General features: G+C 38.0%; 1 protein-coding gene across 1 annotated transcript in view; it reads left to right on the plus strand.

Annotated features, from left to right (window-relative positions):
• The window catches only part of GRM7 (glutamate metabotropic receptor 7), an 828976-nt gene extending 804761 nt beyond the window's left edge, over positions 1–24215 (plus strand). Inside the window, exon 10 of the mRNA XM_041764566.1 lies at positions 23016–24215. Within this exon, the coding sequence (XP_041620500.1) occupies positions 23016–23065 (50 nt within the window). The 3' untranslated portion in view covers positions 23066–24215. The remainder of the gene's footprint in view (positions 1–23015) is intronic.

Below are 24215 nucleotides of genomic sequence, written 5' to 3' on the forward strand. Positions count from 1 at the left end.
GGGTAGCACCAGCCATGGATGCTGTTTCCCTGGCAGTGATGTGAGTTAGCCTTCTACCAGCCTGACCCAATGCCTAATTTCTGCAAAGCAAGCTGAGAACTTGGTAAAGAAGCCTATCCGGACAAATGGAAGGGCATTTCTAAAAACCATTCCCAATGTCTCTATGTTTTTTCTGGAATTAAGCAGAGGGGGACCCTGTTGTCAATACTGTGATATAGAATTTGAAGTCAGGAAAACCAATCTCAGCTAAGCATGCAGATCTTTGTTTCTGAATCTCATTTCCATGAGTATGTGTTGCCAACCTTATTTAGTGAATGAAGCCAGAATACAAAACAAAACACACAACTGATCTGTACCATCCAGAAAGCTTAGAATTATTTTGAATGCCTTATTAAACAAGCCAGACTTGGTGAGAAGATGTTTGCATAGGCCATCTTTAAATATATGCAGTTTAGAACAGAAAACTGAGACAACCATTTCAGTATCTCAAACTGAAAAACAGATCCAACTCAGGTCTATTTCGGTTATCTCAACTTTTACAACTTGAATAGTCTTGTAGAAAGTGCCAGTATTCCTTTTAATTGTGTGTGCCAAGAAGTCCAGGAGTGATAAACAGAACATGACAGGGATGTAAATTTCTAGAACTGCTCCCAATGCCTTGCTCAACTCAGTGTTTGGTGTGTGAGCCAGCAACAGCAGCATCACCTGGGGCTTATCAGAAATGCATCAATTTAGGCTCCATCCCACATTAACGGACTCAGACTCTACATTATAACAGGATCTCCAGGTGATTCATAGGCACATTATAGTTTGAAAAGGGCTCTTTGGCAACAGTCTGCTCTCCTAGTCTATCTCATGCTGATTCACGTGTGCACATATCTACTCAGCAGCCTGGTTGTACCAGCCAAGGACCACCAACACATAATTCCCTCTGCAAAACTCCTCTACTAAAGAACTGGTTGGATCTTGAGAGACTATACCTAAGTCCATCTATTCCTAAATCCAAAGAGACACCATCACAAGCCACAGCTAACCTCACTCATTGGTGGCAGTGATGTTGAAGAGCATCTGAACTGAAGTATGGCTTTGTTCCCACCTATGAAGATTTGCAGGTGTAAAATGCTAAATCAGTCTTGTTCCCAGGCCAGTGGCAAATCAACAGCCACCCAGCTGGTGGCTTCTCTTCTCAGCCAAACAGCAGCTGAACCTAGGCTTCTCCCTGCCAAAAACATGGCATTCAAGGCTTCCAGAGGACAATGAACATGGCTTTCGACTTCAGAGAGAAATAGCCCATTTCTCTTACCTTCTGCCTCTGTGGGTTTTAAAAGGATTCTCACTGCAGGGCCAACAGGGAATTTCGCAACCTCAGCTGCCAATATCTAAGTCAAGTTTGAACTGGTTGCTCAAGGGTCAAAGTGCTTCCCATCCACTCCATTGAGACTGGACACTTTTTTCATTGAACAGGTTGACACTATGTTGTAGAACTTTAAATAAACATGTCTACAAATACAGATAAACTAAGAATTAAAGGCAGTCTGATTTCCAACATGCTGGTCCCTTGCTCCATTCCACTGGTGAGGGAGGGGGTGAAGGGGAGGAGGTCTTGCTCTAATCACAAATGATTTATGGTAACTAAATGGATGTCAAATATTGCCCCTCCCCAAATGCAGTATTTTGAACTTCCTAAGGACTGTATCAGTTGAACATGTACGTTCTGTATTTAAACCCTGACATCTAGCTGAGACATTTATCTTTGATCATAATTCATACTATCCATGTATTACTGACTGTGCCTTCAAGCACTGGATGTGCTTTTTATTCATTTATTTTGTTGTCTATCCTGCAGTTTTGATCTTCTATTTTTCTTACTGAGCTATGCAATCTTTTGGAAAAAAACAATTAGCAAATCAAAACGTGTTTATAAGAAGATTGTTTCTTTTAAAAAAGTCCCTTGCAAACTAAAAGGAACAGTGCATTGCAACAAATTTCCATGTAAGGGGGTTAGCAAAATAGTGCATATCCTTTTTGGGGAATATCTAAGGAATTTTGGGGGGGAGTATTTAAGGAATTCTGAATATAAATAAAGTGCTTCAGCTGTAAGTGTTACTTGTGACCTAATTGCTCTGTATGGCAGTAAATAGTTCCTTAGGTGTAAGAGTCTCAAGGAGAGCCATTATATAATTTACTAAAGTAGGTAAGCAGCTATATCTGCAGAGTGATTACAGCCCATTAAATATGATCAATATTCATTTCCAAGGAGGCATCTTAAGGGTCTCAGGACCTGATATACCACCTATTCAATGTCAGTTCTACTTGTACTCAGAGATGGTATTGTGTGCTATGCAACTTTAGGGACTGTAACAAGGAAATATTATTTGCTCTGTAGGGATAAAGACCTAGTTGACCGTGACTGCCAGACCATAACATCTTTTAAAGCAAGGAGAATATTTTGTCTCAGAATTAAAATGAGGTAATGGCTAGTGAGAGAGATGAAGGCATCATGATGATCATCTGGACTCCCTGCAAGGTCCCTAAGGGAAATGTGTTTGTATAGATTACCAAACAGCAGGAAAACAGAATTATTTACTCTTAGCTGGATCTTTATCACCAACCCATATGTTAGGATTGATGTAAAAGCACATGAAATGTTTCTTTTGTCAAAGCTAGAGGTGAGGAACACACAATGATACGAGGTATTTCTTCTTAGACCTATGATAGAACTAGCTCTCTTGTCCTTCCTGGGCAGCAGCCCTTGGTCTACCTTTTCTGGATGACATGAGGGAAGAGTAAGAAAAGCCAAAGGCAGAAGAAGAGGGCTATGGGCTCTTGGGAAGAGAAAAATCGGAAATGCCACATTCCTAGAGCATGATGATCTTTCTGACAACCTTTGGAAGCTCCACCTCTTGGGTTTGTGATTCTGGGGGATGTAGAAAAATAATACAAATCTTTATTGGGAAGTGGCAGACGTTAAGATGGGGTGGAGAGGAGCCTTAGGATATATTCACAGAGTATCAAAACCAAAAGCTAGATGCTCAATAAATGTTTCCTGTTGAATCTGAGCAGCTCTAGCAACACACAGCCCGCAAGCACCTGCTTCTGTAGGGAAGATGCGTAAGAGGCCCTCTTCAGCTGCCTAGGCAGAAAAGCCAATACCACATTGTGGCATAATTTACAAAATGAAACACCGCACATGCCAAAGTCAGGAATACAAGAACAACATCCCAGACCTAAACGGTCCAGTCCCTTAATAAGCAGACCTGGATTCTGGAATCCCTTATGACTCCAAAAGAAATTTATAGAAGATTTTATCACACAATTCCGATTAAATGGGTGGCTAATCTCTTATAATTAAAATAGTGTATGCCTATACCATGTCTGCAACTGTTTCTCTGACAAAGATAAAGCAATAGAAGAGACAGAAGGGAACCAAGAAATGCTCAGCAGACCTGGTGACATGATAGCAAGTACATATTCAATGTTTAGTAAGTACTTTACTGACACAATCTTTGGAACCATACAATGAGTAGGTTGTATCATCATTCTTAATAAAGAGTTAAGGAAATTGATGTACAGAGAGTATCATCAGCCTGCTCAAGGTCACACAGTAAGTGTCAGAACAGGGATTCAGATTCCCACAGTCTGGCTCCAGAGACTCATTCATACTCTACTCATCCATATTCTGCATATACACAGAGAAGTAAGAGAAATTAAAGGTCACAAATTCAGCCTTGTTCATTTTTAAAAGACATTTGTTTCTCTCTTATTCCTTCTTCATCTCCTTCCTTATTCCTTATTCCTATCCTTATCTCCTCTCTTTATTCCTTCTTCATCTACATTGTGTGTGAGTGTGTCTCCTGTCTTCCTTTGCTTGTTTCCACCTCCTCCTGTAAAAAGATTACATGAACTCAGCAGCCCTTCCCTAGATCCCATCCAGAGTAGCCTTTCTCTTCTCTGATCCCTGATAATATCCTCTCTGGTACCACCAGGCAGTCCCCTTCCAGGGGACCCATAACATGCCCTGGAAGCAGGAGCATCTGAGAAAACCCAGGTCTATCTAATTCAAAGGTCTGGAGATTTGACCAATATAGAGCTTTTCAATACACTGTGAGGGGTGTTTTCTGAGTTCAGAGACACATGAGATGGACAGATAAATGTACATTTGCATCCCACTCCTGGCACACAAGCTGTCTCCTTCTTGGGATACATTCTGAAATGACTACTCCTTTGGCCAGCAATTCCCCCATTCTCATTGCATAACTACCCAAGGGCTGGGATGCATTTATTGCCCTCATGATCATTTCTTTTGCCTACAGAGAAAATAATAGTTTTCAGAATACAGATTAGAGTCTGTAAATTGACCATTATCCAATTCCATTTCCAGCAAAAATGATACCAATGTTTACCACTTTACATGTCAACATCTCAAAGCCTAGGGCATATATTAAGAAGAGGAAAACATCTGTAGGCTTTTATGAAAAAGGAAATATATGGTGTGGACAGAGCAGTGATTGCCTGATTTTGCTCACAGAGAGCCATGGAGGACACAGAAATGGAATGACATTAATGGCCCCAGTCCAACTTGAATACATAATATGGTTCATTTGAACATCCTAATCCTGCGGCTTAAATGATGCTGCTGATTGATTTTATTTTTGTGGTTGGCTTTATTACAGAAACTGATATTTGGGCTGTATTTACAGGATATCAAAACAGCCAGTTGAAAAGTAAGTGGATCCATTCAAACTGATTCCAGTAACACTGATTAGGTAGTGAGCAAGGGAAATCGGATGCTTGAGGTTTATTGAATTTTCTGGTTGACTTGGGGTTACCTGATAACCTCTCTTTGTTTCATCCTTACAGTTGAAATTCTTATTTTCAAAACATAGCACTCCACTGTTTATTTGGTGAAGTATGTTGAGATTATTTCATCTTTTCTTGCTCAGGTAGGAGTTCTGAGATGGCCGTGAGTTCATATTTCTGATTGTTGGCATTAACTATAGAAAGACTTGCAAATGTGAAGGTCTAGAATGCTGGACATCTTCCTGGGATTGTCTTACTTTCCTAAATACAGGTTGTTCTTTTCCATTCCTCTTCAAAATGGTGATGGGTGACCTGATTTCTTCTCCCTCATATAAAAATGGATGAATTATAGATGGGTCAATTTGAGTGTTTATTTTGAGATCATCAAAAAATGGATAGAAAATACTCTAAAACTTTGATCTTAAAAAATATCAAAATCAAACCAATTTCTTTGCCAGTAGACAGAGGCAAAGCATAGCCCACTAGCATGACTGTAGTCTTGAAAAGGTGAACACATGTTGACTGGAAAATTATATAAGTAGTTATAGAAGGTCTGGAAACTACTGGTGCTTTTTTTTTCTCCCTCAGAGACCAAGAAGAGTTAGGCATTCAGCCATAGGACTTTCTTACAATGTATGTTTCAATCCATCACCTGCTTTGGTCTTTAAAGAGCAATGGATATATTGTCCAAAGGTAGAAATGATAGCAAGTTAAATGCAAATGTAGATTCAAGCACAAGAGCCCAAGATAAATCATTTCTGTCCTATCAAAAACGGATACATCTTTGTTTCTGGATGCCTGTTAGCAATCTGCAGCTCATCAGGTATAATGGCCCATCAGCAACAGGAGGGGAAGGGCTTAAGTGCTAGACAGAAATGAGATTCTATTTCCAGGTATGAGCTTTTTCAGAAACAAGAAGGAAAGAGAAGATTACTCACGACAGCAAATTCTACCCAAGATGCTTTACTATGGGTGTAACTGCTCTCGCTTTTCACAATCCACTACTACATTTCATTAGTCTTCTGCATGGCCCCCGAGTATGCAAGAGCATGCCGGCAGAATGGACCTACATGTTGTCACACCCTCCTCATTCACTTTCTCCACTCTCCTGATTTGCAGTAATTCCATTTTCTAAGATGAAGTAGATGAGCAAGAGCAAAGTTTCCCATTTAAAGAAGAGGTTCATAGTGGGTCACACATGAGTTTCCAGATCAAGCGACCTGGCTCTCTTAGCTCAATGGTCTTGGGAGTTAGGCATAACCTCTTCTCTTTAATCAGCATTTCAAATTATTCCCTTACTTTGAATTTTCTAACAGCTTTTGAGACATGCTCACCCTCTACCTCTCTCCTCTGTACATTTTTCTTACAATAGACAAAAGAGCCATTGAACATCATAAGAGGGTGGAAGGTAACCAAAGAGAAGGCCTTAGAACAAGGGGACACCAAAAAGAGTAGAGAACAATTATCCCCAACCTCCAGAAGAACTCAGACCTGAGAAGATGGCGTTAATGGAAGGTAGCTAACACAGAAAATGATGAACTTAGATACCAGTTGGAAAGTGAAGCAGTTCATCAATAGCACACCAAGAGTATGACTGGAAATGGAAATGAAAAAAGCCAGACATCTGCCCACACAGAAGACCTAGGGAGGATACCTGCCATTGGTCAATAGTCCAGACTACCTACTTAGGAGAGTGGCATGAACATCTGTTCCAGAAAACAATTCCCTGGGGACAAGGTCATGTAAAACTGACCGATGGGAAATGACTGACTTTAGAGTAGTAGTCTTTGGTGACAGCTCTCTGAAAGTTGGCAAACTTGGTGTGCATATGAGTAATGTAGGTTTTCTGCCAAGTTGGAAGTTCTTTGAGGGTTAAGGGTGATATCTTATATGTTTGTATACCCATCACAGCCCTAGAATCTGGGATGAAAGATGGTTCATGTTAGGGACTTGGTAAGTATTTACTGACTGTTCTATCCCCTCTCAATGAGACAGGTAGTTGTGATGGATGGAATGGTGTGAGCATTATGACAGCCTGAGGCAACATATCCCTGGGGACTGTAACTACCTTAGAGAATAATAATTGTTTGGAAACAATCATCAGAACAAAAGAGTGCTATTCTCCATAGCAACACAATAACCCAGATTTTCAAGACAGCTCTGATATTAAGAATTTCCTTAAATTAAATTTATTTAAGATATTTAAATATTTTTAAGCAAAATTATTTCTTTAGCCAAACTCTATTGGCTAAATTAAAATTGAAGTATTTCTTTAGCCAAACTCTATTATCTAGAGACCACTCTTATTTTCTGAAGTGATACAAAAATCTACCTTTTAATTATGCACCCACGTTTTCTTCGCAAAAAATATAATCTCCTTACACACTATACATAGACTGGGAAAGCTCCTCACCAAGGGCCTAACAGATTGCACTGAAGAAAGAATTGAGAGTTGAACACTCTCCAGTATATAATAGTAAAACTGGTAGTTTCAAGTCTCACGTCCACTTTTTGTTTAAATCACATCCGGGCAGCCCGGGTGGCTCAGTGGTTTAGTGCCACCTTTAGCCCAGGGCATGATCCTGGAGACCCAGGATCGAGTCCCATGTCAGGCTCCCTGCATGGAGCCTGCTTCTCCCTCTGCCTGTGCCTCAGCCTCTCTGTGCGTGTCTCTCATGAATAAAAAAATTAAAATCTTAAAAAAATAAAAATATAAATAAATCACATCCTATGAGACATATTCATCCTGTGAAATGAGTCACCAGTCACCAGATATGACCGTTCTTCTGAATTCCACTGACTTGGATAGATGACTAGTTTTCAGTGATGATAATTATGATGGTCAGGCAGTGAAAGAGATGGAGGTGATTGTGGTGGGGGAAGGGTGGGGGTCAGGGGGGATGGTGATGATAGCAGTTTCTTCGTAGGTGTCCTGTACTGGGTGTGCATCACATACATCATTACGTGGGATCCTCCCCACATCCCTATTATCATCCTGATTTCACCAACAATTTAAAGGCGAGGAAGCTGAGGCTTAGAGGTATCTCACAATATCCTGGTTTATAGAGCAAACCTCAGATTTAAATCCCTCAAGTATGACATGAGAGACCTCTCCTTAACCACAAATTCACATGTCCCCCACATCACTCACTTAGATGATACCACCTTTCTCTTCTTTTGGGGAGGCAAAGTCTGAACATTTGTCAACTTTTTTTTTCCTTCTAGTGGCAGCCTTTTCTCTGAATTTAAAATGGACTGGAATCGCATTGTCCATTTTGGATCTACTCTTCAAGTCTCTACAAACACTGCATTTCTTTCTCAAAGTATTTATTCTGCACTGGTTCCCTGGGGAGAAGGAAGGTGATTCTGAACAAAGGGATATTTATTGCCTGCCAAGTTTTGCTGTTAGGGCATATCACTGTCTATAAGAGTGCTTCTCAGTCTCCTGAAACCTAAGCATCCATGGTGCCAATTCAGTCACTCAGACTTTTAAGCACTTCGTGGGATTCAATGCCTCCTACAATAAGCTGGACATTCATGGGGAATGGGGAATGGGATTCTGGGGAAGCAACCAAGGCAGGACAGATGCTAAAATAAAATGGAGTGAGCAACAGAGATGTCTGGACTTACTGAAGCTGGCTATCCAGCCCTGCCTGGTACATGCTAGATACTTGGAAAATGTCTGTTGAATAAGAAATATCTGTGGCCTCTGACATTAATCTCACCTCTCTTACTCCTTTCATGCTTTATCAAAACCCATAGTTAGGAAAAGGTGGGGATATCTGATATGACATTGGATGTGTTTGCTAATCCATCTAATCCTCAAATGTCCTTTGGTAAAGTAGGAATGATATTGGTATCAGTCTCACAGGGCTTGCTGGATGTATTAAAAGGGTTTGTAAATACCAAATGCTCAGCAGAGTTCCAGGACACTTTTAAGTGTCCAACAAATACTACTACTGTCAGAGTACAACGGTTGTACTTTTTGATGCCTCATCCAGGATCCATATGTTTCTTAACTTCAGGGAAAGAAGAACTATCGAGAATTTTTAAAAATTTAGTGTTTCATCATCTCAGCAATGTTAACTGAGATTAAAGATTCACCCTACACAGTTTGTGATCAAGTTGTATGACTACCCTTTGAGATGCAACAGGTGGTTTTGAGTATGGAGTACATTAATGCTCTCTGGGAAACATGGAATTTTGAGTGGTCACAGCTAAGTCTATTTGCTAACCCACCTGGATCATATGGACCCAGTGTGCCTATATATTCATGTATCATAGACATGCAGAGATAGCTTCAGCCTCAGTCTTTTGGATAGAATTGATTTGGCAGTTGCCCCAGTCTTCAATTTGCTTTATCAGTGTAGACAAAGCTCGATTCTTGACTACAAAGTTGAGGAGTGAATAAATAGAGAATAACTCATCAGCTCATCTAACTGACATTCATATGGCTCTCATCAGTAGATATCCAATTACTAAATCAAAATAGATAAAAGCACTACATAAGTAAATGCACATTTACAGGCTCTACTAGTTGATTTTGCCAATAATATAATGGTTTTATACAATAATATAATGGTTTTATACTACAGTAAAGGTTCCTGGAATCGATGAGTAGCAGTTCTATATTGCACAAAAATGACAGGGACTATATGTAGGAGTAGAAACAGCTATTGATTATGTGTACAAGTCTGTCCACACAGTAAGAAAACTGTCATTTTTGCCATAATAGAACCTGCCAAACTCCTGCCTCCCCCCTTGGCTCCAGTGATAACACAATCTCTCAAAGTACAAGAGTTCAGTGTTACACTTTTACAGAGATGAAGCAGTGGCTAATGATGGCAGTATGGCTGGATGGAAGTGGAAACATGCTGACAGTAACCTGACAGATTTCCTTTTCCAATGAATGGATGAAATGCACTAGGTGCTCTGACAACGCCTTAAGCCTCCTCAAGGAAATTTGTTGGCACCCTAAGAGTATCCAAAAACCAAACAACTAATTTGGTTTTATTTTACAGGCAGCCTGATTGCTGTGGAAGGATCCCTTTCTTCCACAGGAAAGGCAATACACACACAATGAGTCAGTGGTGTGTGTGTGTGTGTGTGTGTGTGTGTGTGTGACATTCTCCAAGTACATCCAGTTAAAAACCCGATCATAGCTAAGATACACGGTTTAAAATCATACCAAATCCCATTCTAAGTGTGTTTCATGCATTAACACCTTTAATCCCCATAACACCATTGGTACTACTGTTATGTCCATTTTTCAGGCAGGAGACAGAGGCACAGGAAGATAAAGTAACTCGCTCACGGTCATACAGCTGAGTGGTGGCTATCCTTCTGTGTCTGCCAGTCCATCCTCTCCACTGCTCTACTTTTTATTCTGGTGACTGTTTTGATAATCACTCTTGAAGGAGTTCATTGGGGTTCTACACCCGGCCGCAGAAACAACTGCAATTTGTTTTCTTCTCTCCTCTGAGATATAAAACTGTCTTGAGGGCACTGCTTCCTGATGGCAAATGGTATGAGACAAAGGCAGGGCTAGCTCTCAGCAAAGTTGTGAAGCATAAATTTTGTTTTGGAGATGATGAGTCTCATGCTTTTTAATCATAAACTTCTCAAACATTCAGAAAAGTAGAAGGAAGAGTAGCATAATCCACCACTGAGGCTGAACGACTAATATTTTCCCCTACTTGCTTCATCTGTACCTATGTATTTTTACCTTGAACCACTTTAAAGTTAATTATAGATACCATGATTATATACTCTGAAATATTTCAGCTCATCATAAAATGTAGACATTCTCCAACCTTACCATCATATCATTATCCTATCTAACCAAGGTCACAGTAATTCTCTAATGGCACCCAGTCTCTGGTCTCCTGTCTTCAGAGTCTCTCAGTCTTTCCGGATAGAAGGCATTCTTCTGCTTCCTCCATCCAGTCTCTCCAAACCCAATCCCTTGAATCCAGCTAAGTACTCATTTCCACAAGACCTTGCTGAAATCTAGGGATGGGAATTCCAGTCTCCTGTCTGAACCCCTGAAGTTACATAACAAGTGGTCTGACCTTGAGTGCAAAAAGGAACAGGTAGTGTGGACAGGTCCATTAGGCGTTAGTGTGGCAAAGAAAATATGTTTAAGTGAAGACTGTAAACCATCAATTTAAAATTAGGAATTACATAGGTATCTCTCAGGATTGTTAAACCATCTTAAAGTCCTTGAGCCTAATCTATACGCTGAAGGGCCATTATCAATCCACCCATTCAAAGTAACAAATTGGTGATGTGTGAGACAAAAGAAGAGAAGAGAAACACTTCTAGACAGAACACTGAATGTGGAAAGTATGGAGCTATGAGGCGCCTGCTGTGGTTGAGAACAGGCTGTGTTGCTTGGCCATAAGGCCCAGAGTTTTAAGGCCAAGTTTGCTAATATTTGTCCTAAGCCATAACCAATTTCCAGTGTACTCCTCCAGTGTCTCTAATAGAAGCCATTATCACTACTCATGCATGGTGTGATTAGGGGTTTATTCCATGCATCTTTTATCTGAATACAAATTCTCTTGTCTGTTCCCTCAACTAATAATGTGAGGACTCTGTCCTACATAATCTTAATAGCATTTCATGTGCAATAACTTTAGTATTGATGCAATGTTACCACTTACTATAAAGGCAAAATTCAAATGTTCCCATTTTCCCCAATACAGCTACTATTTTTGGATTTTGTTTGTTTCTAATTCACGGTCCAGTCAAGGATCGAGCATTGCATTTAGTGTTTTTGTCTCTCTAGACTCCTCTAATCTGACAGTCCTACACCTTATTTTTGTCCATTCCAATATTGACATATTTGAAAAGTTTACCAGCCTTCTTTTAGCTTTTAATAATTTGATACATTTCTTTCCAACTTTCCAGTACACAGTTTTAATTATAGAGCACTCACAATTCTGTAACCTATTCTTTGTACTAAAGATTATTAATGCTATGGCATAAGCATTTCCCAAATTGCTCCATCATCTTAATAACCATTACCTTTGATAGATTTAAATGTCCTGCATTAAAGAATGCTTTAGAATTTATTTAACCTCTGTCTAGTTTTAGAGATTTAGATTCTTCAAACCTTCAAATAATATTATACCTCTTCATGAACATCTTTATGCATATAACTTGGTCCTTTTTATTTTCTTTCAACATTAGTAATACATTTTTTGTCTGAATCCGTATTGTTTACCTAATACTAATTCATAGGATTTACTATTTTACTTTTTTAAACGTTTGTTATCTTGAAAAACAAAAAAAAAAGGGGACACCTGGGTGGCTCAGTAGTTGAGCCTTTGGCTCAGGTTGTGATCCCGGGGTCCTGGGATTGAGTCCCACATTGTGCTTCCTGCATGGAGAAGTCCCTGCTTCTCCTTCTGCCTATGTCTCTGTCTATTTTAAAATATTTAAAAACAAAAACAAAAACAAAACAAAAAAACAAAGATAAAGTGCCTTGAAATTCAGTATTGTTTATTATTAGTGTCTTTGGTCATAAAAAAGTTACTATTGTTAAATAAAGGAGCAAATTAATATGCAAACTTTATAATAATGAAAAAGGAACTTTCCATCATCACAAAGTTCTGATGTTGAAACTGACATAATAGATTCAGATCTGAGTGTGAGCTGGTCAGTTTCATACATAGTGGAAGCTGATGTAGAAAACCTATTATATACTCAATCAAGCTTTACAATCAATACCCAATTTAGCCACAAGGGAATCTGGTTCTATTAGACTGAGACCTCTTTGAGGTCCCCAGCAACCAGTGTTTTACACTTGGCAGACATCTGCTTTACATTTGCTTCAAACTGAAGTTTGGGCTAACTTCTGTTACCTGTAGTGGATTTCAATCCTTCCATCTTACAAAGCCAGTATCCCAAAAATACAGCCTATGGGATACTGCATCTTTATTCCTGGACACAGCTTCAGTTCTCAGGCTCTTTTTCTTGCCAGGTTAAGATGAGTTGGATTCCAAGAAGGGAAGGAAAGCTGAGTTTTCCTTCATCTCTTTTCTTTGCCTTGGCAAAGTCTTCTCTGATTTCCTCTCCTTGAGCCTCTTGGATTCTCTAAGATCTAGAGTTACATTAGAAAGCACCTAACTGAACTTAGTAACACTTAACTGCCATGTCACATACACCCCCCCCCAAATTAAATATCAATCAGTCAATCAAACAAACAACACAGCTCTGGTTTCAAGACACTTCCCTATGACAATGGCCCCAAAGGCTCTTTCCCATGTTCTCATGCCTAAGAGAACAAAATGTTAGCATGGGCATTGCTGGTACTATGAAATGCTTCCTCATCCAGAACCCCACTGCAGTACTGTTTTGGAACTCCACTTACCACAGTCACAATCACAATCCTAATCACTTCATGCTGATCTCTCTGCCTGCACTTACTACCCACCTCTCCTCCATTTCCAGTTCATCCTTCAAGTTTCTGTTGGAACATTCTCTCCTTTCAAATATTGATGATTTTTTCAGTTCTTCTTCATAACCAGAACCCTATACATAACATAAAATGTCCTTGCCAATCTGAGATTACTCTCCCTAACCATCTTCTCCAGGATTCTTTATTCTCTTCATGAACCCTGTCCTCCTTAAACACTCCACACTTTTTGCCCTTCTCTTGTCCAAACCCTCAGCTTTTTCACAAAATATGCCTTTGCCAATATCATGTCCTTCACGTGGAATCTTCCTCAATACCTGTACCCTTAACTCCTGGGTCCCCTGGCAAAGAAATGTCCACAATTTACTGCTCAAGATACACTTCCATACTCCTTCCACTTTAAAACCTTCTCTGAGTTTATTATGGCACATTTAGCCACTCTGGAATTCATGCATACCACAATTTCTGCTCACTCTCTTTATTCCATCCATCCTGGCTTTTCAGATGCCAACCTCAGGGCTTTACACCTGTTGTTCACTCTATGATCCAAGAATTTTCATAGTTTTTCTCTTATCTTCTAGAAACCTCTGCTCAAATGGCCTCCTCTCTGAACCTTGTCACCTTTCCTAGGACAGCAACCTCAGCCTAATCCCTGTCTAGCCCCTTAGTTAACTTTTTTTCATAGTGTTTTGGATTGCCTGACATCAGCTTAGAGTTGAATCTCATTATTCATGGTTTCCCTATTTACAAACTCCTTTACTTGCTGAAAATGATGTGTAACTCCAAAACTGTTACTTGTACTTTTATAGTCATTTGCAGATAGATACATATGCAGAATAGGGAAATATTTGAGTCATTCGATACACACAATCTCAGCTAAGGCTGAACAAGGTGATGCTCTGCCTTGTTTGAGTTTGAGTTTGAAGGGTGAATTTGCAATCTGTTTAATATCTAAGTTTTTCATTTTTGCATTTTTGTCAGTGATTTTGCTTTTTAAAACAGTCCCCAAACTTAGTGCTGAAGTGATGCCTAGTGTTCTTGAGTTCAGAATGCATGTATTTTTAAACTTTGTTCAGGCATGTGTTATAATTCTGTTGGCCATGAGTTCAATTATAACCAATCAACAATATATGTTAAATAAGGCATCTTCAAACAGAAACAAACATAAAGCAAGGTTATGCCTTGATTGGTTGATAAAATGTTGTGCTCAGAGTCTTTAGGAACCTAACCCTGTATTTTCCCTAGGAACAATGGTTCAGTATTTACTAACTCAGTGTTTATGGCAACTTTATAGAATATAACAATGAATAAGGAGAATTGGCTGATTTTACCTTTTAAAAAAGTGACCTTTATCCCCAACAGGATGTAAGCACCATACAATCAGGGGCTATAATACTCTGTAATATGGCTAAATTTCCCTGCCTATAATAGTGATTGACACATAGTAGGTGGTCAATAAATATGTGTTGAATTGCACCAAGCCAGGAGTTGTTCAAAGAGACTATTTTTCCCTACCTCTGTACCACTGATTTTTAACTAAACTACTATTAGCACCCTGTAAGCTCTTAGTGATAGTGGAATAAAGAAAATAGAAATGAATGAATGGACGGTGAATTTCCTACCTCAAAATAGCAAGGCCCAGATTTTAGCTAGAGCTCTTCATCCAGGAATACTAAGTACTACTCTGCTACTATTTTGTCACTACTGCCTTATTTGTAACATTATCCTTAAGACAGGATTTCATGCACAGCTTCATTCTTGGATGCACCATTGCACTGCATCTATAATATGCTCCAGAATGCTCGCATCTGTAATAGGTTGAAATTGCAAAATACACAAAAGCTTTTCAATACCCAGGCAAAGTGCATAACAAGAAAACATAGAAATCTTTGATGCAGTAATTTAGTGCATCCTTTTTGTTTCTAGGGCAAAACATATACAGCCTCAATCAAAGCACCCAGATTTTAAGTTGGCCAAGCTTAAAGATGTTTCCTCACAGAGACTTAGTCTATTTGCTTCCAATATATCTTCTAAGAACCATATAAACCTCTGCTTGATGCTTTACATCTTAAAAACAAATTAGATTTTTTAAAGAAATACTAGAATGTTCATTGACTATTTTCATGGCAGAATTGAAAATTGATTTCTCAATTTTAGCCAGGCTGTTTTGGGCCTCTGTGGATGCTAAAAGGGGAAAAAAGAATGTTGTGATTTAAAAGTTACAAATGAAATCTAAGGAGTTACAGAAATTGTTAGCTTTGTGTACAATAGCACCAAGTGGACACTGAGGGGGGAAAAAAAGGTTGGCAAAGCCAATGAAGTTCCCCTATATTTGGGGGCAGGGCTGGGGGCTTTCCTCCTCTCCTACAACACTCCAGGATCTGACAATGACTTCAGAGAGCAGAAGCCCCTCTACTGTGATTCATTCAGTAAATATTGAGAACTGACTTTATATTACACACTAAGCACTAGGAAAAGCAAGGGTCTCTTCCATTCTTACACCTGCACCCCTAATATCTGAGCAATATGTGATCCACCCTGGCTGTGCTAAGTATGCCAAAGGAAAAGTAGAGAAGCCATGAGAGAATAGAGCAGGGACACCTAACTAGTCTGGAGGAGGTCAGGAAAGGCTCCCTGAATCAAGTGACTTTGAAAACTATAAAGAGAACAAGGAGTAGGAGGTAACAAGTCTAGGAAAAAGCTAATTAACATTGTAGAGTGGGAACTATAAGTTGAAGATTCTACTTCAAAATCACTGATGGCCTCTCCATGGCTTCTCAACTACCATTGCCTTACCTTGGCATTCAAGGCCTTTGACAAGAGACTCCATTAGGAAGCTAAATAACCCTAGGGACTATGTATTGTTCATTAATATTTCAATTATGTTGAATTTAGTATGGGAGCATGTATATTTATTTAATTATCTGGACCCTTCTACTCTGTCAGCCTTCAGTTCCAGAACTTTCTGATTCCCCTCTCCATGTATCTCAATAGGAACATGGTACACTTTTAGATTACCTGCATCCTTCCTATATTCTCACATTCATCATCCAGATGAAGTGCCCATTTCACTGAGAAACATTCTTGGGCTTAGTACAAAACACCCCCATCTAAGACAGAATTAATTAGCTTTTGTCAAATACCTTCAAGCACTTATCACAGGCACTGGAATCATTTCCCCAACCATAAAACAATTCCTTAACAAAAGGGACTATACCTGAATCATCTTTGTCCCTGATGAAAATGGGGCAAATACTTTGCACATTTTTTCTAAGGATTTCTAGGATTCTGCTTTTCTGTTTTCTTGAACTGGGTTACTATTGCCTGCAAATAGGGTAGACTGGTTCCAGCAGCTTCAATGCCCCATCATCCATTGAAAGGCTTCCCTCATTCCTTCACATTGGTGAAGGTGCCAATTTGCTGTGGGGATTCCTCCCAGTGTGAGTCTGACCTATGATATCCTGCCTTGTACCAATCATGTTACAGAGGGAAAAAAAAATAGGAAATTCCTAGCCCTTCTGATGGCACATGGAAGCCCTCTCTAAATAATCAAATTGTCAAATAATCCAAATTTACAATGAATGAGAACAAACAGCTTGCAAACTTCCAAGCCCTGTTTGCAAGATTACCACACATTAAAGTGACTGTTATTTAACAGGTGCTAATAATATTTTGTTAGATGGATGGTTGGCTACATGGACAGAAATTCATATTTTTGGATCTTTGGTGACTAGATTAGAATTACTGGTGATGTGGAACCCTGACGTATTTAGCTGATTGTACTTTGACCCCCACCAAGCCCTTTGTGTCAAGAAGTCCTGCTAACTAACATAAAGACAAATACTTCAACATACTTCTGGTAAATTGTTGTAACAGAACTGGGGGTGGGACAGAAAAGATGTATAAAAGTCTCATATTTTCTTAGATCAGAGTTCAACTTGCACAACTGACAATGCCTCATTTTTCTTTTCTTTTTTTGGCAATCATATTCTCCATTCTTAGGTTTTCCATCTTTTTGGATGAGTAATGTGCTACTTATATATGACAATCAATTAAAAAAAAGATTTAGGGAAAATCATTAGAAAATGATTTTCAATAAAGTATAGTAAGTTTGCTAGCTTCTTTGAAATTCTGAGTGGAAATTAACAATTGAAGGTAACATATACTCATTTGCTATTAAGTGATGGGACTAAGGCCATTTACTGATGAAACCAACAGGCAGGAAATCAAGCCGATGACCACAGAACTAATTACTAAAAGTATTTTCTTTTAGTAACAGTGAACTATAATATGAAGAATCACTCCCATTTAAAGTATTTTTAACTAAACAACTGTGGATTGTGGTTGACAGGGAAGCAAATGGCAGGGAAGGCACAGATATCATTTAGAATAGGTTCATAGAAAAGTCAATTTGTGCCATGTTTCATCAGACAATAAACCAGTATTCCAGAGTTTGTAAGCTTTACAAGGGATAGAAGTAATAGGCAAGACCAACATTTAAGAAATAACCGAAAGTATTTCCAAAAGTATGTTCTTGTGTAGTGCAAAGAACCACTAAAAGGTATGGGGAGAGGGCTAGGCAATCAAATAAATTTCAAAAAGAGTATAGATAGCATCACAGAGTCACAAAGTGGCTGCCCAGAGACTCAATCTATCCCCTAGTTACTTTCCTTTGACTTCCTCAAGGTTTTAATATGATTTTGAACTTGGTACTAAAAAACAGGCATTTATAATGCCTGGAATAGAGTCCAAGACATAATCTGTGCTCAATAAATTAAAAATGAATTTTGAAAGAGATTTCAAATAAAAAGTGAAATTTTACCTAACAACACAGAAGTACAGGTCCACTTTTAAAAATGAAATATATAAAAAAAAATAAATAAATAAAAAAATAAAAAAAATAAAAATAAAAATGAAATATATGGGGGATCCCTGGTGGCTCAGCAGTTTGGCGCCTGCCTTTGGCCCAGGGTGCAATCCTGGGTCCTGGGATCCAGTTCCACGTCGGGCTCCCAGCATGGAGCCTGCTTCTCCCTCCTCCTGTGTCTCTGCCTCTCTCTCTCTCTCTCTGTCTATCATGAATAAATAAATAAATAAATCGTTAAAAATAAATAAATAAATAAATAAAAATAAAAAATGAAATATATGACTAAATTAAGCTAACACCCTACAGATAATTATGCTCTCACATGGAGCAAGTGTTCATATTGTTCCTTAATATCTTACACTTGACCCACTTTTCTCATTTGTTTTATATGCTCAGCCCCTGAGAATTCTCTCTTAAAGAATCACAAAACACAACATTACATTAATGGCTTTAAGAAGCCCCACACATATCCAGGTGCACATGTGAAAACGTGAATCAGATATATATGTAGAAATACAATTCCTGAGTTAATGCTGTGTATATCCTCTGCTTTTCTAGGTACTTCCAGATGATTGTCTCATGCAATTATACCAATTTCCATTCTTACCAGACTAGTCTAAGAATCCTCACTTCTTCACACCCTTACTAGTTTTTGGTATCAGTGCAAATAACCTCTTTTTGTAATGATTGGGCATGAAATGCCATATTATTATTTTAATTTGTATTTTTCTAAGTGAGAAAGTTGAGCAGTTTTCATGTGTTTTTTTGTCTACAAATTACTTTTTGATATCTTTAATTCATTTAAAAAATAGATCTTATTAATTTGTATATGTTAAAAAATTTGTATAACAATCTATCAGTTACATACACTACAAATAAATTATCCTAGTTTATAGACTTTTTCTCATTTAACTTTATAAATGGTATTGTTTTTCAGATCCTATTTATTCCAGCATTGTTTGCTATTGGTAATAATTATAAAGTAAGTAGAGTCCATGAGTTAAAAAGAATTAGAAATTCTTGCTATATCCATACAGGAAACTATATAGTAACTATGATTACCAAATCGACATAAATATTAAAACCACAATGTTATATGAAAAACAGGTTGCAAATGGATACGAACAGAATGATATATTTGTACAATTTAAAAGACACAAAGCAAAACTCTTTATATTTTATGGGCAGCTACACATGCTGTAGCAGCATGAACCTCTTTGGGAAAAATGCATCTCCATCCACATCAGACTAATAGTTTTGGTTGAGAAGAAGAAAAGCACTGGCAGTGGGGTTGGGGAGGTAGGGAAGACTTTGACCGTGTTTTATTTCTTATGAGTAGATGGAGGGGCACCTAAAGCAAAGAGGTAAATATATTAATGCTCTATTTTCAAGGCTGAGATATTGTCTATACTTTCTCTGGATATTTGAATCACTTCATACATACACTGATATGTATATATATCTACATACACATTCTTATTAAAAACAAGAGCTCACAGAAATATATGGAATATTGTCAATGAGCTACACGATTCCTTACTATTTAAAAAACAAATATGGAATAGAGAAAAGAGCCCTATTTAATGTTATTCATTCAAAATTTTATATTTATTTATGTTTCCCATAATTCAGTGTTCCTTATACTATCTATGAGACTCTTTCTTCTTTATCATTTTTTTCTTTCTTTCTTCACTTCTATAGTCTAGGTTATATGTGTTCCATGGAACACACTTGAGAAATGAAACTTTCATGAAACAAAAAGGCTCATGAGAAATTAAAGAAAAACAAGTAGTTCATTGAAGTTAATGCCAAATCTAGTTTGATTTTGACAAAACACCAAGAGTAAGATGGAATGTCTTAACATTTTCAAATAGCAAAGTAATTCATTCCAAAAATCAGGATCCATTATACTGCCTCATTATAAACATCAACTCTACAAGATACTTTGCTTTGAAAACTACTGATGTAGGTAGGTAACTTTTAAAAATTCTATAGGGACCATGGCATATACCCCAAATGTTACTTAAAACTTGTAGCTTTAAAGAGAAGAAATTCTATTTTAAAATACAATAAGTTTATTTCCTTAAAAAGTATTTCACTGCACAACTATTTTGAGCTAAGCAATTTTCTTTTCTAGGCCATAAACTACATTGCTATTCAAATAAATGGAATTATCAGACACCACTGGTACTTATCTTATTTACTCATAAGGCTAGAATATTTTAAAAATAAACATTTTAATACATTGGGCATTGCTCTGAAAAGCATATAAATCACCATTCTAGGACCTGCACAACTCCATTACCATTTTTCTGCAATGTTCCCCAGATATTCTGTCAAGAAAGCATGGATTGAGGCTAATCATTTGTATAGAACTTTTAATTTAAAAATACCTTTATGCATTACGTTATCAGATGAGAAACTGGAATAGTTCATACATTTATGCCATCAACAGGCCACAGAGTGACAATTATTCTACCAATTTTACAAAGGCTCAGAGAAGTTCAATGTCATTGGACTGGTCTAGGTCACACCTCAAGTAAGTGATAGAGCTGGATCAGAACCTGGGTCAGGTGAATCCAAAGCAACATGGTCTTCCTACTGTGGTATGGAGAATGAACTGTGTAGATTCAAACGTTAGCTTCATTTTGGAATGTTGGTCCCTCTGACACTCAGACCCCTCCTATGTAAGGTGGAGGTTATGAACAGCATTCATCTCAAAGCTTACAAACACAAGAAGATAATCCATGCCAAGCATTAGTTAATTTCTTTTTTTAATATTTTATTTATTTATTCATGAGAAACACAGAGAGAGAGAGAGGCAGAGACACAGGCAGAGAGAGAAGTAAGCTCCATGAAGGGAGCCCGACGTGGGACTCCATCCTGGGGCCCCAGGATCACTCCCTGAGCAAAGGCAGACACTCAACCACTGAGCCACTAGGGCATCCCCATTAGTTAATTTCTATTACTATTATCATTTTGAATATTTTACAACATAACCTCATGTTAATGATTGTTTAATACAAACCAACACTCGGCTTTACAATATATGGACAATATTTTCTAACTTACTTATTCTTTGGGTGAAGGCTCTTCCAGAGAAATTGGTGTTTTCAAGTAACCTGTTTGGGGAATTTCAAATATGTTTTGCTTTTTTTTCCCCACTAGACAGCTATGCTTATATGGAAAACAGTCACATAATAATCACACAATAGAGATAAACTCAGATATTTTTGTCATTATAAACCTCTGGGTTGTTTCTTTGATTCTGCCCCGCCTCTTTGTCCTGAGAATAATTAATACATTGGCATTTGACAAGGCAGGTTATGATTATTTCTTGCAACTATCTCCTGGAGTTTTCTAGCTATGACACTATAAATAGGCTTCAGAGTAAAGAAAACATTTCTAGAATATTTTTCTCTTTATACTCAAACCAAACATATCAGTGGAGGCTATGTTAACAATGGGAACCTTCTTAGAAGTCTGGGGCATTATTGACACCATGTATTTATCAAGGAGGATGCAGCATGACCCAGCTCATGACCGGATTTTCCAGAGGACCCTTAATGTCATATAACTATATTTTCTCCTCTAATTTCAGTTAATAAATGCAATGTGATTTAATAAAGAAATGAGTCTGAGTCTTCAAATCAGAATTGCCAGAAGGAGTGTCTGAATTTTTAATCCAGAAAATGAAATCTGCTTTTTTATATACTATACATGAATATGTGTGTGTGTGTGTGTGTGTGTGTGTGTGTGTGTGTGTGTGTAATATACTGGCTGCATTACATACTCAAAGTTCAAATACAAACTCTCTCTCAGTATTATTGTAGCTTTTCCATTCCTCTAAATTCCCATATGAATCCCTACTCAAAAGTCTAGAAGAATTCTTGTTATTTGTGTATGTTAATTGAACAATACTACTTAGCATAAAAAACCGTGAGTAAAATAAGCCGTCAGTAAATGCTATGCGACAATTACTTTGTGTCCAACAGAAGCTGATGCAAAACTACTAAGGTTTAATGAATAAAGAACATGTCACATCACAGCAATTGTATTACTTGGTATTGAGAACTAGAGTATAATATAAATCAGTCATACTTCAGGATCTTGGTGTCCTTGTTTCCATCATGAGGACAAGAAGGGGTCTGATCTGCTCATCGGCTGCTCATCAGTGCCTAGCCCCGTGTCTGGCATGTGATAGGCAACTGACACATATTTGCTAAATGAATGAATGAATGAATGAATGAGTAGAGCTGGGCTCTAGAATCACCGTACCAAATAGAAAAGTAATTTATTCTATCTTTAAAGAAAACAAATACAGGGTATGTATGTAAGATTTAAGTGAGCCTCAAACTTTGATGGAAATAGTTCCACAAATTACCATTTACAACTTACTGATCACAATGCCGTGCAAGTCAATCACTAGTAATTTGATGGTGTGAATCCTAACTGAAGAAGGCGCTCTGGTTGACCTACTCTGTAGTCAAACTGAAATTAATCACAATGAACCAGGACAGACCCGTCCCGAGCAACAGCCCATTTATTATGAGAAGGTCTCAGAGATCACACAAGAAAATATACTGCAGCATGGGTGGGCCCTTTAAGCTTAGGGTCGGCTACTTACAAAGCATGGCATCCACTAATTAATTTGCTTAACCATTGCAAACCATAAAGGGGGAGGTTGGAGACATCTCAGAATAGAGAGTACAGATGGTTTGAGAATTGCTGGGCACTGCAGATATTAGTAGACAAAACCTTAGAAAGGATCCTAGGAATCTGAAGTGATTTGTGTGTTCCTCAGTGGTGCGCTGTTCCCTCTTGACATCATGATTTGCCCCCAAATCATCCCAGATCTGATTCCGTTTCTACCTTTACCAATAAGGTCACTGCTACAATAGACTCTTTTGCTTTTTTTTTTTTCAGGCCCTGCTGCAAAAAAGAAGTATGTCAGTTATAATAACCTGGTTATCTAACCTGTTTCATTCCATGGAACCAAGGAGGAGGAAGACCCTCAGTTATTTTGTCACCCAACCTGGCATAGGACTCTTTTGGTCCTGCCCGCTGCCCATCACTGGAGGAGCATCCCCGGCCAGGAGACCAACGTTAGAGGATCCAAGTGTCCTACACAGCTGCTTTATGAAATATTCTTACTTTATCTTGGCTTAATAAGTCACTGGCATCAGCACTGCCAACTTGGCTGCAATTTCGGACCTTCCCTAACACAGGGAGTGTTGAGACTCAAGTCCCACCCAGGCTCTTTAGGATGAACCATCGAGAGCCACAGTGAACGTTTTGGGGCTGACTTGTCTTTCTACGTATGTACTTCCAGACTGCAAGGTTTTGAAATTTTCTGTACAGTTTGTGAGGACTTTTGCACTTTGCCATCTGATGTTGTACCTCGGTTCACTGTTTGTTTTCGAATGCCTTGTTTCCATAGAGCCCTATTCTCTCAGACAGCAGAATATGTGGAAAAAAATTTGAAACAATTCAAATGTTAAAAAGATCTCGGCAGACTAAAAAAAAAAAAAAAAGGAAATTAAAACCACATATGTAATGACTGTATAATTATGATTATTGTACCACTGCAAATCATGTTATTTTTTTTAAGACAAAAAAGATAATTAAAGACCAAAAACTGTGCTGAGAAAGTATGCCCTGCCTATCTTTGGTATAAGGATAGGTCCCATGAAAGGAAAGTATTGGCTGAACTGAATAGAGGTCTTGATCTTTGGAATGCATGCCAGTAATGTATTTTACAGTACATGTTAATAATTTATGTTCAATATTTGTATTTGTGTTCTCTTTTGTTATTTTAATTAAGGTATATGGATATTTTGCAATAATTTTAATAATGATTAAGCTATTTGAAGAAAAGAATATGGATTTTTCATGTCTTGAGGTTTTGTTCATGCCCCCCTATGACTGACCAGTGTGATAAGGACTTTAAAAAAAAAAGCATGTATGTTTTTTACTGTTTGTAATAAGTACTTTCGTTAATCTTGCTGCTTATGTGCCAATTTAGTGGAAAAACACCCTTGCTGAAAAATTCCCCCTTTCCATTCTTTCAATTCTGTGATATTGTCCAAGAATGTACCAATAAAATACTTTGGTTAACTTTTTTAT

This window comes from Vulpes lagopus, chromosome 7, assembly GCF_018345385.1.
Source record: "Vulpes lagopus strain Blue_001 chromosome 7, ASM1834538v1, whole genome shotgun sequence".
NCBI lineage: Eukaryota > Metazoa > Chordata > Mammalia > Carnivora > Canidae > Vulpes > Vulpes lagopus.